Here is a 17,931-nt window from a genome sequence, read left to right on the forward strand (position 1 = left end):
AGTTCCAGCTGTTGCTCTATGGGTTGCACCTCATTTAATTTGTATTTCGCTAACACAATCTTAAATTTAAAGAGCGCTATCTTTGAATTAAAGTGTTCATGAATTAGAAATGGAATAACAAACACTTTAATAATTCATCAATACACTGTAGCTCTTCAGAATAAGGAGATTATTATTTGACAAAATTACACTTTTATGTTCTTTATTTACTTTGAGTTTTACAATGCATCTTTTACATTCAATTTTAATGTCTGGTTGAACTGTCCCGGCCACTATAACACGTCTCCTCCTTTACTCCTCACTCATCACGGTCTTGAAAACCCGTCCAGGACTGTGACATGCAGTAGCAGGAGACACTTGTGTCGGGTGTACTGCGCGGCTCAGCCAGCGGCGTTGGCTGTTGTCCTCGGTAGACATTTCTTCCAGCTGTAAGGGGAGAGGCGATGGGTGGCTGGGCAGGCACATTTGTACCCACCTTTCTGGTTCAAACACAGGTGGGAACAACCTCCATTCCTGCGACTGCACTCATTAATGTCTGGAGGACAGGAGAGATTTTTTTTTTTTTAATGAATTAAATATTTGCACTTTACAAAATAGTTTAATTTTGCTACCGCACTGACCCTTGCAGCGTTTGCCATCTCTCTGAAGTGTGTATCCTCTGGGGCAGATGCAGCGGTAAGAGCCTGGCAGGTTGACACACTGCCATTCACACCTTTCCTCATGGCACTCATTTATATCTGAGGACAAAACCGAGAACCTCAGTTTTTTTTTTTACATAAGTTGGAGAAATTTATTGATGATTTCTATGGAGAAATAAAGGAACATACATGGAATAACTTTAGCTTTTAATTTTTTTTTCCTACCTACACACTCCTCCTTAAGAGCTTGTGCAGCTGAATTCTCAGGTGGTGTTGGTTGCTTCCTGTATCCAGTCGGACACTCGGCGATGCAGCTGTGTCCGTCTCCAGCTAAGATGTGCCCATACGTGCAGGAGCATCGGTAGGATCCTGGTGAGTTATGGCATTGCACCATACATGGCCCAAGCCCCTGATTACCAGCACACTCATCTATATCTAAGAAAAGGAAGTTTAGGAGAAGGTGACAATTTTATAGTCGTTTTATCGAAAGTGCAACAGCACATGAAACAAAGAAGTATTGAGGCTTTTCTAAATGTGTAAAAATTAGTCTCATAAACTCTAATTAAAATGACCCTGAATGTTGTAATGTAGGACCTACTTTACCACTTTTGCTTTATGTTTAAATAATTAGATTTTTTGGGATATAATCTACTTGGAATACAATTCTTAACATATTTCAGGTAAGTAACTGGGATTTTCAAATTTGAGTTGTGTGACATGGAGGAAACAAAGGCCAAGTGTAATCAAAGTCAAGTCTTATGCTGAGATATTTAAATCCAAATCAAAGTGGTGGCCTGACTTACCAACATTGTCATCCCTACAGCCATGTTGCTAGCATGCTGCTAGCATGGCTAAAAAGAGGAAGACATGGTTGACAGTAATATTTAGCAAGTGTTCTCCAACCTTGACAGTGGCTGGCTGCCGACTGAAGGCTGTAGCCAGTGGGACACTGGCAATGGAAGCTTCCAGGAGTGTTAACACAGCCAAACACACAGCCTGTTACAGCGACAGGCAGCAAGCACTCATCCACATCTGGAAAGAGTGAGAGTGATGCAGAAAAACATTTTGACATAAATGACATAAACAGACACTAATGTATAAAGACACACAGCCGCATGCGCACACCTGGGCAGGAGGTTTGGTCGTGACCCGGCTGGTAGCCCTCATCACAGCTGCACTTAAAAGAACCAAATGTGTTGATGCATCTCTGCTGACACTGGTGCTGCACCTCCACACACTCATCTAAATCTACACACATTCCAACAGACACACACCACAACAAGAACAATCTGAAATGAGCGAAAGCAATAATTATTACATACATAAATTACACATCTTGCACTGGTTTGAATGACAGAATGAATCAGATTTAAAACACACAGAAAAACACAGAGTCCAGGCTGCATGGAGATGAAAGAAAAGAGCTGTAAGATGAAAGGTTGTATTCTCTGCTGCTCTGAATCAATGTGAAACCTCACTGATGTGTGTCCATGTTAGCTTGTTGTTGTTGCCTGTTATGAGCAAACCATAACACAGATGTTGTCTGACTTCCTGCTCTGCAGACACAGGAAACAAGGATGTGTAAGGAGGACGAGCTTGTGCATCAGCTCTGCCCTTGTTTTCCCGGTGCGGCCCTGTCATCTAGGAAAGCACCGGTTTCTTGATATACCTTCCTTTTCTGTGTTAATGGCTCAACATATTTTCATTTTCTGACATTTCTCTTTTGAAATGAGGACCTAAATAAATGTGCACTTTCTGTCAGACGGGAACGTTTACGAGCGTTATGTCATCGCAGTGGAATCTTTTTAGGCTTCAACTAAACAATAATCAGCCAAACCATGATCTCTGGACAGCACTACCTGTCAAAGTCCACACTGATAATAACACTGTTCAAAAATAATATCAACACCGTCCACCGATGGCTCGCACAAATGATAGGTTGTCTGTGAGCAGGCGTGTGTAACTTGAGACGATATATACAGTCACTGTCAGGCTTCTAAGTGCTACAAGGTGATCGCGCTGCCATAAATTTCACAGCTCACTTATGTTTGTCTGTGAGCCACGAAACATCAAACACATAAAACACGTGAAGGAGATTCCCTGCTGTGCTGTAACACGCCTCGGTGCAGGCTGTGATGTTATTAGGAAGAGCTCAGGGCGTCCACAGAGGATCCAGGAAGAATGTTACAGTCACAGTGAAAGCTTTGGGGAAAGAGGAAAAAAAGAAACAGGAATATGCTCACCTCGACATGTTTGCCCATCATCCAGCAGAGTGAATCCAGGTCTGCAGTGGCACTGAGTTCTGGTGTGGTTCTGGTTGGCGCTCTGGTTGAAGTGTTGGGAGTGAGTGCACAGCTGGGAACAGCCGCCGTTGTTCACTGAACATGGCGTCAACTCTGGAGAAAAACAGTAAGGATGGAGGATGGATCAGTTCAGGGGTAATTTCCAAGGCTGCCCAGACAGGCCAGACCTCCAGGGGCACCAAAACCCCAGCTTTACTCCATGTCCTTTGGGTCAACATAATTTGATTAATCAAAGTCCTCCATCCTCAATTTTGTGCATTTTTATTTGAGACAAAATCTAGTTGTAAGTCCTTCATTGTTTTGGTTTACATTGAATGCATTTGTTGAAAAGTTGTTTTATCAAGTATTTAAGTTTAACATAACCAACCCAGGGTCGAGTTCACCATCACAGACAATGGCACCAGGGGATGTTTGACACTGTTTGCTTAAAAAAGTTATTTAGAAAATTAATTGGCAAAATTGCAAATTTGATTTGAATTCTTTGTCAATCCACTGTTCCAATTGTTAACTTCATTTTTAAGCATAAATGCCAAACATTACCTAGTTCCAGGTTTTCAAAGGTGAGGATGTTCTGCCTTTTATTTGTCTTATGTGATAATACATTGAATATCTTTGAGTTTAGGACTGTTAACTGTTAGGACTGCTCCTGGATCCACCGATAATATTGAAAAGTAGAACTAAAATAAAATTCTGGTAAAGAAACTCCCTCATATCGACAATAAACAACAGCACAATAAATTAATAAAAGATTGCTATTGATCTGGATAATGGCAAATCAATATTTTGCACGTACCCATCAGCACATCTTTCCCTTTCCTTGTCAATAAGCACAACTGCAGCATTTTCAAATGAATCGAAGGATCAATAAGTCATGAAGCAGCACGTACCCAGACAAACAGGGGTGATTCCACTCCAGGTGCCCCCCCGCTGGCAGTAGCTGTGTATGTCTCCATGAGCCAGTGTATAACCAGAGTAGCAGGCGTACTGTATGTAATGTCTGTACGCTCCGGGACCTGGATTCTCTACGTTACGAAAGTGGAAGGTCCCATGAGCGGGCACAGGTGGGTACGGGCACACAGGTCGTCCGCTGAGGGTCAGAGGTGGTGCGGAGGAGGCGTTCATCGTGAGGTTGTGGCGTTCAGTCTGGTGAGATCTTGCCTCACCGCTGGGGGAAGTGTTTGATGGAAGGGTGACATTGGGCGTTTGTGTTTTTAAACTGGACGTGGCGGTGGAGCTGGGACGTGAGGAAGTTGAGGCAGGCAAGGAGGGAAGGGGGTTTGATAATGACACAGGGGTCGCAGATGAAGCAGGAGATGAAACGGAGAGAGAACTGATAGAAATGGAATAAACAGAAGGAGATAAAGTGTAAGTTGAAGTCTCTGTGGGCTCCTCTTCATCTACAGAGCCAGGCTGAGACAAAGGCGGATACTGGAGGCCGGTTCCGGCCTGTTGGTCTTCACCTGCAGTTTGTGAAGAGTCTGTTACTGCTTCAGAGTTCGTCACATAATCCTGGGATGTGACAGCTTCTCCAAATCGGATCACAGTTGGGAGAGTATGCTTGAACGTAGTATTTGTGGCAGCAGTGATAGTTGATGTATGAGCTGTTGAGAATGATGGTGGTGAAGATACTGATCGCTCTCTTCCTGACACTAATGATAAGGTAGAGGAGACAGTAGTATTTAGATGTGATTTAAAGGCGAATGTTTCTGTAACGTTGTCCACCTTCTCTGGTTTCTCTTCTGAGCCGTGCCTCCCACTTCCTGTTTCCGACCCTTGGGCTTCATTTGCCTCCTGAAGTTGAGCCTCATGATGAGCTGCTTGGACTCCGTCTTTGACTTTAATCTGAATGTGCTGCTGCAGGCGGACTTTGAGGTTAGTCACTTTCATCCTCTCACTGTTGGACATTTGTGATGGTGTATGAGACATCAAGCCAAATTTAAGGTTTGCTTCTTTGGCAGCTGTGTTAGACAGGACGTCATAGTGGGACTGTTGCTGGGTCTTCAGAACTACAGCCGCCTGAAGGTGCTGGAGTATGTTTGGCTTCAGCACACTGACGCCTGAAACCGAGCTCATCATGTCGGACTCTAACAAGGAGAGAAAAGGAGAGATCAAATGGTTAAGAGCAACTTTCTGACATGAATAAAGAGTTAATGGATATGGGAGAATTAACACCAAGAAATAGTCCTGGGTCCCATTAACTCTAGGTAAGACAGAACATAAGCAAAGTAACTTTCCAAAATGTGAAACTATTATAGTTGTTTTTTTCATGCTCACCTTTGCATACAGGCTTTGTGCCATTCCAGCTGTGGCCCTTACAGTATAACATTGAGGGCCCAAGTAGCTGGAAGCCACTATTACAGCTGAACGCTGCCCAGGAGCCATCCTCATTCATGCTGCTCGTCCCGTGGGTCAGCAGCCCCGGGCTGGAGCAGCCGGAGCCTGAAAGAGGGGAAGAATATTATGGAAAGAGATCCAAAGTTTTAGTCTGATCAGAAACCTCTGTTGCCTTTGTTGTTGTCTCTCTTTAAATCCCCATCAGGCGCCTAAATAAATCTACTGACAAAAACAGAAATAGAAATGCAAAATGAAAAATCACAGGTTTACAGTATACTCATGAATGAAGCTCCTCACCAACACAGACTGGTGGGTCCCGGGACCAGTGCCCAGACACACAGCTGTTGGTTTTGTATCCATGGAGCTTGTAGCCTGGGTGACAGCGGAAGATCACCAGCAGTCCGCTGTAACGGAAAAACGTTCTCCCGTTTTCCAGGTTTCTAAAGCCACTGCATCCCTGAGCAACAGACGCTGTAGACAGTCTCACAGTGAGTGCCTGCGGTTGTCTGAAAACACTGCTTCTGTTAACAGCACACAGGTGTGAAAATTAAGTTGAAGAAATACCTGGAGTGTAGATGCAGAGCAGAGCGACCAGAGCTGCCAGGAGCCCCATCTGAGCTCCAGTTGGAGTGTGCGACCAGGATGACACTACAGAGCTGGGATAGCTCTCGTCAGATGTGGAGGGGAAGGAATGGGAGGAGAGTACTTTGAGAGTGAAAGTGGGGAGTGTATGAGAGGTTGAAGATTGAGGGGTGGGGGTGGGGGGGCGTAGACTGTGGTGTGGGATTACTACGGGAGAGGCAGATGGGAGGAGGGTGGGTTGAGATAGTATATTCACAAAACACTCTGACAGATGGATGAGGAGGTATCAGGGGAGATGCTCTTTTTTGTAGTTTTGTAGTGGTGGTAGTCGTAGCAACAATGTTACTCATTGTATTAAATAAAGTGATTAAAATCATGATTTCCAAATATCCAAGAGCCCTGGCAAAAAAAAAAATGTTATTCTCCACACCTGTTTGTCTCTCACCCTTCACTTATAAGAGTGTGTGAGCATGTGCTGCACAGGTTAATGCCTTCAGGGAAGTAAGAACCTATTATTTCCTCAGGCTGACAGGATGCCTGCGCCTGTTTAACTGCTCTCACCGTTTGGTAATTATAGTGGGCAGGATGTCAGAGGAACACACATGTGGACTGAAACACACAGAGTAAAAACACACACAAAATTGCAAGTAGTCTAAAAAACAACAACAACAATAACATTTTTATTCAATTTTAGTCCAACAGTTGAACACATACCAGCTGAAACCCTGACTTCAGCAGCAGCATTTTTTCCAATGCTGAAGCCTTCAGTCATCAATACTTGCAATACTACAGTACTGAGATACAACCTATGTCCACTTTCTTAGGGACACTTGTGCAACTAATTGCAACTGAATTCAACAGCTCTGTCATTTATTCCACCTTAACTAAGTTCATAATGTTGTTTTTTTTTCGTTGACATTGTCTGAAATGTGTAAGTTCAATCACATGTTCATTACTGAGGTCATAGTTAAAGGTGGTGTTATACTGGACTACAATCAATTATATTGACAGGTGTTTCTATTTTTCATTAGGCCTATGTGTTTCTCTTATACATTATATTTCTCCTACTTACACACATAGGAGGCAGAATATTAGAAACACCTCTGAGTACAATCCAGTCCAGTACAACACCGCCAATAACCATAACCTCACTGCTAAAACATATGACTTAATTAACACCTCTGTGACAGTGTCGGAAACGCTGAACATTATCAGCATTATTAAAGCAGACTTCGGGGCAGAACAGCTCTATTGGATTGTGCTGCATTGCACTGGTACTTCTGTTGTTCACGTGTTTCTCAGAAGTCTGCACCTGCACTAAATCAAACCGCACCTAAAATATGTGTAGCCTCAAGTCTATTCAGATTATTACAGTTGCCCTTTTTTCTAGCATTTTTTTTTCACTTGGTTGACGTTTGCTTGGGTTTGTGTCCTGTGAACCTCTAAGCTCAGGACTCTGTCTGCTACCAACATCATCTTACTAGATGGTAACAAACTCCAGTTAATACACCAACAATTGACAAAATGTACCAATAATTGTAGGTACATCACCAACTCTCTACCACTTTTTAGTGTTCAACTGTCTAAAGGTGCTTAAGAAATACTAAATTGTGTCTTCTTATTCCTGCTTTCCTTCCTCCATTACTTTCTCTGTTGATCATGCAGGACTTCAGCAATTTAATGTTCAGGTTTCTCCCTTCACGAATACTTCTCTCCATCAATCTTTCCGTTGAGTTGCTGATCCTTGTTGTCCAGTTTGTGTACCACTCTGAAGGCCTCCAGGAACTCGGTGAAGTCTATACTGCCGTCCTTGTTGAAGTCGATACTTCGCGCCAGGTCATCGATGGCTCTGTCGTCGATGTCAACGCCCAGGTGGGCGCTGAAAAGACGCCAGGTGTGACGAAACTCCTCAGTGGAGATGAGACCTGAATGTAACACGTGCCACCCACAGACTTAATTTTGAGGAATACGTTTCAAATTACTGAAACATTGTCTCCCAAGAGATACAGCTGTTATTTACCTGAATGGTCTTTGTCAATAATGTTGAATATTATCTCAATGTCTGTCCTGTATCTGAACAGAGTGTCAGCCAAGTTCGGAGTGACCTAAAAGAACAAAGAGAGAAAAGGAAAAGGAAATAGATGGAAGACAACTAAGCCTCTTAATGTGATTATTAGCAGCAGTGAAGTACTACATTATAGTACTAAGAAGTACTGCAAGAGTACAAGTAAAAAATCTCAAAAAATGTTCAATAAAGGGAAGTATTATTATTATTATTATTATCCAAAGGTACTCATTAAAAAAATGTAAGCAGTATTTGAATGCTCTAAATAGTCTGGATGTGACTGAGTCTGTAGAAGAAAAAAAGGGCACGAAAAAGTTTGGACTGGTAGTGACTCCGGTGGTTGATCATCTAAATGGATCAAGAGAAATTGGAAGCACCTGGGCTAAATTTCAAGTGTCATGGCAACAGGTCTGAATACTTATCTCAGTGTGATATTTCAGTTTTTCCTTTTTAATGAATTTGGAAAAATTTCTAAAATTTAGTTTTTGCTTTATTGATAAAGGCTATTTAGTGCAGATTGATGAGGGGGAAATTTTATTTTTAACATTTGATTTTAACATGAGGCTGCAACATAACAAAATAAAATGAAGGGGTCTGAATACTTTCTGAATGCATTGTTTTCATGCCAATATATTATTTCTGCGTGTTTTGCTACATGCTGAAAAAATTAATTCTTAAACTGAAACAAAACCAATGAATAAACTGTCATCAATATTTAAACACTCATGATGCAAACAAGTAACTACAGTTATCAATAAATGTAGTGGAGTAAAAGGTACAATGTGCACAAGTATGAAATCTCCAACGATTAAAATACAAGGTTCTCAAAGCAGCAGTACTTGGGTAAATGTAGTTGGTTACTTTCCAGTGCTCTGCTTCTGACCTGAGGCAGAGGAATCCCCGCTTCCATATCCTCGAAGCAGGACTGATACTCCACACTGCCATCTGCTGCCAGACGGGTTAAGTGTGGACGGAGTGTCCTCCAGGGCAGGTCCAGTCTCAGCACAGACTCCAGCACCTGAGCCCATTCACTGACTGACACATTTCCTGAAAAAAGATATACTTACATATAACAACTATATGTGTCAACCTGAGTTAAATACATGTTCATAAGAAAGGCAAATAAACCGAGTGGGTAAAGGTCACCGGTGTTATTCTGGTCGTGCTGCTGGAAGCCTGCCATCAGCTCAGTGCGATGGGAAAACAGCTTCTCTTTCAGGGCCTTGAGAGCCGAGCCTTCCGCGGCTCGTACCCTGCAAAGACAAAGTTAAACACGAGTCATTAACTAACGACTGAGCTGTCTTACATCATTTACAAACACCTATTGTCATTACTGATTAATCTGTCAGTTATTAAATCACTTTATCCATTAACAATTACGTCTATAAAATGTCACAAAATGGTGAAAAATGTCTATCACAATTATAAAAACAGACAAATAGAGGAAATCCTCACAGTGAAGAGGCTGGAAAAAGATGATAAATTACCTAAACTATTAGTTTATTGCAAAAAAGTTGTTATATATCTGTCTTTAAATGAGCTGATCCATTAACTGACTAACTGCCTCAGTGCTACTACACCCAGCTGTGGTTAATGTGAGCGGTTACACTCCAGACCCCTGCAGTACCTCTGTGTCAGGGTGAGTTTGCGTGTTGTGCGGCTGACTTGGTACTGGTAGAAGCGGGGAACCAGTTCTCTGCCCACTTTGATGTACGCACCACGGTTGCTTCCCTCCTCATAATAGTTTGATGCTGAGAAAATAGTGATCACCTATAGAGAGCAAACAAACACGGACACATTTATTTCTCCAGACTCCAGACATTTGGAGACTTTTGGACAATTTTAATTCATTTACTGCTTTCCCGTCTACCTGTCCGCCATGACAGAGCTCGTATCCCTCCTGCTTGCACTCGTGGGACCTGATGAGCAGCTGGAGTCCGTGTTGGAGCAGCAGTCTCTGGGTGACATCAGGGCCGAAGTAGCAGCCCCCTCCTCTGAATGTGTTGGGACTGCAGCCTTCTTGGGTTTTAGGGTCACTCCACAATATATCCACTATCTGCAGGAAAGAAGAAAGCTGATAAAAGACGCAGAGCACATCACAATGGGGCAGAGTTGAACAATACTCATTCCTCCACTCCTCTGACCTGTTTCCATTCTCGTTCATGTTGCGGAGGTAAAGGAGGGGGAACAGAGGACAGAGAGTCCAGGAAAGGCACTTGGAGGACATTGATATTGTAAGGCATGCTGGGAGAAGACGGGCACGGACGAGGCGAGAGGCACGATGGCGTTCGAGGAGAGCAGAGCGAAGAGGAAGATGAGGAGGATGAGGAAGAGGAAGAAGTGGAAGCTGCGCTGTCTTGCCGGCTGAGCCCGCATCGCCTCTTTCTTCAGAAAAAAAAAGGGGGGGGGGCAGAATGAGGGTCTGTCATTTGAAATGTAACATCTGTAAGCATCTGTGGGCTGCCGTGCTGTCAGACCTCAGGTTGGGAGTTCTTTGGTTCTTGCTGTGGCTGCGACTGCTGCTGGGACGAGAGCTGTCCGTCGATCTCATCCTTTTTGCCTGCCTGCAGGACTGACCGAGGTCCAGCTGCTCCAAACTGCGTCTGGGAAACCTCAGGGCGGATTTCACCTGGGAGAGCAGAGGAGGGAAGACAGAAATAAAGTGAGAATAAAGGTACTTGTCTAAAAATAGGTTCAAACAGACTCCAGTCTCTGAGGATAGGGGGTAATGGACAAAATGTTATACAGATTGTAAAGGCAAATTGGTGATTTGTGATTGTGGAGCCTTGACTTAAGAAATGTATATATATACAGCAAGGCAAGCGCAACTGCTTTCTGCTTCGGCTTGTTGGTAATCCCGTGTTGGGTTAGGGTTACACAAGCAAAGTTACTAACAGGCTGTTGAAGAAAGTCCGACATGTAGAAGGCTAATAACCCATAATAATACTGATAACACATCATTTGCTCAGAAGTTGGTAGAGACCACAAATAAATGGAAAGAAGCATGCCTCCAAATGACTGCTATGGTTGGATATGAACCAGCTGTTTGCTAACGTGTGGTGGCTGTGAATCTGTGCATTTTCAAAAAGCGTTTTTCTGACATCTAGTGGCCCAAACTGATTATTGCTGTTAAAAGAGCAAGTATAGAAGAGGGGCAGAGGATGAAGGTTGGCTGCTTCATTCCACTGACCTTGTGCCTGTCTATGGAGCTGAGGAAGTCCAGGTCAGTCTGGTCTGATATCCCTCCATGAACGATCAGGATCTTCCCGTCAATCACTGTCGCGACCGGCAGAAGGCTGAAAATGTCCTGAAACAGCTGGAGGATCTCACGGCCGTGAGTCTGCACACAGTGACACACAGTAAAAAGCAAGAAGAAGAAGAAGAAGGAATTCATTTCACATTGCAGCCATTATCAACCCGGCTCTGCCAGCTGCGACTGTCATCAAACCTGCAGAATGTGCAACAGTAGTCTCCTACATGACTTCACTGTACCTTGTACTTCTGCATGACTTCTTTTGTGAACCCATATCTGAAACAACAACGTAACAACATCACACTGAGACGCTTCTAAACCTAGACCGATAAATATTTTTCTTTCACTTCAACTCCTCTTCCTATCCACCTGAGGTTCATTATGTGGTCTTCGTGGTTTCCTCGGTTCAGGTGCATATAGTCGGGGTAAAGCAGAAGGTAGGCGAACAGGAGGATGACCACTTCGATCGACTTTTTCCCACGGTCCACAAAGTCCCCGTTAAACACATACGGCGTCTCCGCAGAGGGAAGGCCGTTCTGAACAACAGCAACATGCAACGCAAAGTCAACACACTGTCACAAATGTAAAATCAGAGCTTAGAGATGTGGCTGTCACAAACATTTGCTCGTTTAAATCTTTTGTGTATCAGCATGAAACATCATTTTGCTGCAAAATAAATAGTGAGTGAAAAAAATATATTGATTTACCTTATAAAATATGAGCAGTAAGTCGTCAAGGCGCCCATGCAGATCACCTGTACCAAACGATGGGAAATAAAAGCAATGGAGAAGCCTGAATGAGGAATCCTCATGTGTGTGTGTCTTTTGTTGCAGCCACAAGTATTCTTGAGTTTAATGAGATGCGACTCTGCAGGAGGAGGGAGCCGCGGAAGTGGAGTCAAGTGGCTTATCAGTGTGCAAATAAACAAGGCCTCCTTTCTTGGAACAGTGCCATTAACATACAGTGAACTGTATTTAATACACATTTACAGACATCAGCGATCATTTAAGCAATAAGCAGGTCATTCATTTACTTAGCGGCTCTGTTTACTCTATGTAGCAGGTGCACACTCCTTTTCTTTCTCCTTTGCGGGTATTCTGTAAAAAAAAAAAGGCAAACAAGTCACCCACCACATATAGTGATCTCTTTGGTGTAGGATGTTGACAAGTGGATGATGTTGGGCATCTGTTTCAGGAGTTTTTTGGTTTCGTACAGCAGCTGCAGAACATATCTGGCATGTAGAGCCTGTGTGGAAGAAATATAATGAGTCCCCCCAAAATAAAAATAAAAAAAAACAGACAATCAAAAGTGAGAGCGAGAAAGACCAAAGACACGCAGTCGGTACCTGCTGCTCCTTAAATGCACTGAGCAGGGCGTTGGTGTCAGAGATGGAGAGAGGAAACGACAGTCGGGGCCCGGTGTACGACTCTGGAACAGGGATCAGGTTGTAGCAGGTCTCTCTGTCTAACCAGGGGTCCACCACCGGGTCCAGCAGCTGGGAGATCAAGTCTGGAGGTCACAGTGTGTGGAGCTGTCAACATACTGAGCTCAACACTTCATCTCACAATGTCTTTTGAGCTTCATAAACATACATTCTTATCTTGTTCAAGGCACACTAACTAAATCTCTCTGATGGCAGATCTCACAGTAAACAGTCACCGCCCAACCCTTATAGATCAGGTCAAAGTAAAATCCCCACACTGTTTCATGCTCCCATTGTAACTTTAAATACTGCAATGTTTTGATCCGTCATGGATCTTGGTCAGACATGATGAAGATCTACGATGGGAACTCCACTGACTTCATCCATCAGAGTCTGTTTGCAGGTCTTCATGGCTCCAGGTGTGCCAAAGCTATGAATTTAATTGTTTAAATTGTATTGTGGGCAATTTAAGCATCAGGTTTTAACAGGGAAGAAGAAAGTATAGAAAAACACTTGCAGCAATCAGACTGTGTCTTTAAGTAACATGGATGCAGTCAAATCTTTAGGAAGGGTAAAAAATGAAGTGTTTACCCACCGAACTAAAACATATTCAATATACAGATTTAATTTGTAGTTCCTTGTAATAAACAGCTTGACACAACACCACGTCCAGCTCTGTGTGACCTCACTGTTGTATTAAAAGACCACTCCAATATGCTAATGAAAAACCGACGGCCTCTAATTTATTCACACAAAAAAAGACATGAACAGAAATCTACCTACAGGCCTATTTCTATTTAGTAAGTCTTTTGTCAATTTCCACCCTTAGTGTCTATTAACTGGCTTCTATTCTGTCTCTCACACACACAAACACACACGGCTGCTGTATATAATAAACAGACACAACAGAGTCTGGGCTCTTTGCATCACTGACTCAATGTAAAACCGATGCGCTGTGGATGCTGCAATAAGAGCTGACCTAAGGATTAGCTTGTCAATGGAGCATTGTGCTTTTTAGCTGGATGAGTGGGTCAATACACACTTAAGCCACAGCTGTGTGAGCGCAACACACCAACCAACACTAGCCTCCACATTCACAGCAGTTGCTAAGCAACAGGGTATATGCAATGGGTTTTTTAATCTAGACCAAAATACAGTGGCATGAATAACACTGGTGATAATTTGATGGAAGGAAAAAAATGTATATCTATATAAAAACACCTTTCTGTGTTGGAATATGTTCAAAACAACAACCATTAAACAGCAACTAATGACTGGTTGAAATTACTGTATTTTCAAAATTTAATCTGCCACTATTTATATTTACCTAAAAATCTCTTGAAAACTCCATTCTTTACTTGTTCAGTTTAACATTATAGTGCACTAACCTCAAATAAAGCAAAAAAATTATGTATACAGCTAAAAAAAAAATACAGAATATCATCATAGAATTTAGTTTCAGTATGACTGAAACACACAGAGCCCTGACTGTGCTATTATGAGTGAGTGCTTTACACTTTCAGAGCAAAATAACAAAGTAAAATGAAGATCCTGTATTAAGAGAAAACATGTGACATGACATCCAAATGGCAGCACTGTTAAAGTAAAAGAATATTTTCTAAAATAAAATCAACGCTACTCAGAGTTTTCAATACACATGCTACAAACTAATCTACGTTTCCCGTGGATAAAAAGTTTTTCGGCTCCTGACCTGGTCCATTTCCGTTCAGCTGAGTGAAGTTGTCCAGCATGAAACTAAAGAAACTGGAGAGCTGAAGACAGGAAAAAAAAGTATTTAAGCATACATGAAAATCAACATAAATGTGTATTTCAGTTTATAGGCAGGGTGGGTGTGTGTGTGTGGGGGGGGTGCCTGCGCTGACAGTCACCTGTAGCTGGTCCTGTTCTCCGGCGTATTCAATCGACTGAAAGATGTTCCAGGTGTACCTGCGTCTCATCTCAAGACGGGCCACATAGCGCCGGTACCATCGCTGGATCAGAACGGCTGCCTTCATAGCTACAACAACAACAAAAAATCACCTGTTACATTTTATTCAGCTGAGAGACGTGTTTGAGTCACATACTGTACATAGAGTGCATGTATATGACATGTGAGAGTCCAGCATTACTAACTGTATCTTTTCACTATCGGGTGAACATGTAAAACTGTAGTCTGCACAGAGATGCATGCACACTGGGACTCGTATGTCGCAGACTGATCTTGAGAGATGAGCAGGGTCCTTACTCAGAGCCGGGGTAGGAGTCTTGACTGTTCCATCTGTGAGAGGAAGACAAAAATACAATTCAGACCAAGACTCATAATTGAATAAAATCATGTGCAAGGCAACACACACACACACACACACAGACACACACACACACACACACACACAGTAACAGAGATAACAAGACACAGGGGAGATCACGAGCAACAAAACAACGGGACTAGAAAAACAAAGCAAATTAAAAGAGCTTTCAGGAGAAGCCGCACCAATTAAATAGAGGCGAGGAGACAGACTGCTAAGAAAGAAAAAGCACCATCTGTCAAACATCTGCTGTCTGTGTGTGTGTGTGTGTGTGTGTGTGTGTGTGTGTAACAAGTCTGAGGAAAATGTACAACTGCAAAAAATATTATTATCACATTCCTACGACACAAGGTGACACTGAGATGTGTTAAATAGAAAATCACAATGCTGCCACGACTAAATCTAATAATACACTGTTTTAAGGAGCACTTCCTAAATTATGTTGCAAATTGCTTCACTGAGGAGATCAACGAAATAAAAGGAAGAGGAAGACCAATACTTCAGCAATAAAAACATAGAAACAAACAACAGGAATTATGTTATCTTTAGTATTTAACAGGGCTCAAGTAATGATTATATTCATTATTGATTAGTGACAAAAAGCCCCTCACAATTTCAGAGGGTCCAAGAAAATGTCTTCAGATGTGCAGATATTTACATGTGAGAAGCTGCAAACAGAGAATATGCGACATGTTTGCTTGCCCTGTGTGTATTTTCTTGTTGACTTTTGTGTTTTGTGCTTTAAGGTATGTATATATTGTTGAGTTATGTGGCATTGGCTCATGCTAATGCAAACATTAAAGAAATAATGAATGGAATGATTAATCAGTTATCAAGATAGTTTGTCTATTATTGGCTTGTTTCAGTTCGAGTTTTCAATCTGGACTGAGGAGAGGACAGTTGATATTTGAGGATCTATACTGTGATTTCAGAGTGTGTGTAGGTTTTAAATGTGATTTGTGAAAGCAACTGAAAGTCTGTGTAAGGAGGCAGAAATAAGAGCTGCTCCGTGTTCTCTTTTATTAGGTTTTGCTAAAAGCCCCATTCTACTTATGTCTGAGCTTGCTCTCCAATTAGTATCTAACACTTAAGGCCCTATTTGTGCTCAGCTTATCTGTCTACACACCAGGTGTATGAACATGCCAGCTCTAATTTGATGCCACTGTGTTTTTTAACACCTCTCCAACAGGTTCAAATGTCAAAACCTGTCAGCTGACAGGACAAAGAAAACATGAGTCAGTCCTGGATGGAGCATGATTGGAGAAACAACAGCGGCTACCTGCCTTTTGAGCCAGCAACACTTTGTGCGCTCCACTGCAAACCAGCCACACCTGTTTCCACTCTTTTCCCTTGCGTTTCCGTGGCGACAGAGGTGCCACATCCCATGACGATCGGCAGAGAGGTCCCAGGTTCACAAACAGGTAGCAGTGGGTCACATCTGGCTGGTGGCATGTGAGGATGGCACAGGGACCTGATAGAGTAAGAGCACGGCTGTCGTCATGCTGCATCAACCAGTGAGTGTGTTTCACTCTCTGCTTCAGGGTTTTCAGCCAGTCTCACATCACATCACAGCAGCAGCTGGTTCACCACCTCTCTCAGCTGCAGTCACAGCACATGTCAGTTTGCTGTAGGTGTCAGGGTAGATTCATAGATGAACATGCTTGTAATCAAACTGTGTAATACAGATATAAAATCAAATTATGTGGCATGTATGATAAAGATATGTTCTTCACGCTAAATTATCCAGTTTATCTTCCAATTTATTAAAACCCTTAATGATTGCCAGCAGTGCGCATCACAACTAGGCTTCAAAATACTAATCTCAAACATATGCCACAATAACAGGGATTAAATCAATGACTGCTAATGCTTCAATCTCAAACAGCACCTGCCTTTGACAGATCAAGGGAAATGAAAAAGAAAAATCACGCCAGCGGGTAAATGTTGCTTATTGTGCATCATTTTCCTACAGGAACATATATAATCCAGACGTGCTTGTTTTACGCATCCGGGGCAAGAAAAAAAAAAAAATCACCAGTTTGTTTTTGATGGTTCTTACCTGCAGCTTGAATCCGCGCGATCCGGAAAACATGAATGGGACACTGTAATCCATGCGATGCACGAAAAATAACTTTAAAAAAAAATAAACTCGCAGATAAAAGGTTACGCTACATGTCCTCTAAATGACTGCTAAGAGAAAAGGTTTGAGTGTAAAAGGTGATACAGAGACGCATGGACGCTGCGGGGGGGGGGGGGGGGGCGCTCCAAGCGCGCGGAGGAGGCGGAGGTGTCGTCACCACATCACAGCGTGGAGGAGCCGCTGTTCCGCATATTTCCCAGGTAACTGCCACCACGACTCACTTCAACAAGTGTCCCACGATTTCCAACTCAGTCCATTTGTAGCTTCTGTGCCACATGTATCGTTAATTTGACCTTCACGCCTCAGAAGGAGGAGGTCAGTGAGGTCGTGATGGGAGAACCAGTGGCCAGGAAAGTAGGTTAGGTTTAATTCAAAAGTTGTTTCTGGCGCCTTTTAATGGCTGTTGGAGGGTTATTCAGACCCAAACCCACTCCTCATAGTGGGTTTGGGTCCACATGTGTGGTTAAAGTAATTAAATAGTCTAAGTAGTAATTTTTTTTAATTAACAGTTGTTCAAGAACCGGTCACATCAAACTGGAAATTGGGATTTGAGAGCGACAGACTTGCCGTCATTTGAGGAAGCAGTGGATAGGTCTCATATCAAACCCTACTTTATTTTGTAGGTGTTGAATTCCAACTTCGAAATGCAGACCAGACCTAACTGGATTTAACCAGGTAGTGAAAGTTCAGTCTACCTCAAATTTTTAAACTTTGTCTAAAGACTTCAAGTAATAAGTAAAAGGTGTGTCCTATTGGAGCATGTTCGCCAAAAACCAGTAAAATGACCTCAGCATTTTAAAAATGCACCATATCCGAGAAATGCAACCAGAAAAGCATGTGCATAATCTTCCATAAATCATTAACTGTGTAAGTAATATTTTACTTCC

The 17,931-nt window shown here is 42.5% G+C and overlaps 2 protein-coding genes across 2 annotated transcripts; both read right to left on the reverse strand.

Annotated features, from left to right (window-relative positions):
- Positions 1-185: 185 nt before the first annotated feature.
- LOC111651664 (uncharacterized) lies at positions 186-6,004 on the reverse strand. Its single transcript, XM_023401674.2, has 10 exons — positions 5,840-6,004; positions 5,573-5,746; positions 5,216-5,380; positions 3,829-5,025; positions 2,882-3,034; positions 1,764-1,886; positions 1,542-1,670; positions 864-1,073; positions 621-737; positions 186-535 (listed from the first exon to the last, which is right to left on the reverse strand). Exons 1-10 carry the CDS (start codon positions 5,886-5,888, stop codon positions 381-383), a joined length of 2,472 nt encoding a protein of 823 aa, XP_023257442.1. The 5' UTR covers positions 5,889-6,004; the 3' UTR covers positions 186-380.
- A 1,471-nt stretch (positions 6,005-7,475) lies between these two features.
- ppef1 (protein phosphatase, EF-hand calcium binding domain 1) lies at positions 7,476-17,120 on the reverse strand. The gene is made up of 19 exons (XM_023401657.2): positions 16,964-17,120; positions 16,188-16,375; positions 14,844-14,876; positions 14,488-14,615; positions 14,310-14,370; positions 12,521-12,684; positions 12,306-12,420; positions 11,883-11,929; positions 11,545-11,711; positions 11,415-11,451; positions 11,113-11,262; positions 10,400-10,551; positions 10,067-10,307; positions 9,793-9,978; positions 9,550-9,692; positions 9,069-9,175; positions 8,806-8,969; positions 7,878-7,962; positions 7,476-7,782 (listed from the first exon to the last, which is right to left on the reverse strand). The coding sequence occupies exons 2-19, from the start codon at positions 16,354-16,356 to the stop codon at positions 7,556-7,558; spliced, it is 2,376 nt and encodes a 791-aa protein (XP_023257425.1). The 5' UTR covers positions 16,357-16,375; positions 16,964-17,120; the 3' UTR covers positions 7,476-7,555.
- Between the last annotated feature and the right edge of the window lie 811 nt (positions 17,121-17,931).

This window comes from Seriola lalandi, unplaced genomic scaffold, assembly GCF_002814215.2.
Source record: "Seriola lalandi dorsalis isolate HSWRI2012SDOR001 ecotype SW California unplaced genomic scaffold, Sedor1 jcf7180002053712, whole genome shotgun sequence".
NCBI classification, from domain to species: Eukaryota; Metazoa; Chordata; class Actinopteri; order Carangiformes; family Carangidae; genus Seriola; species Seriola lalandi.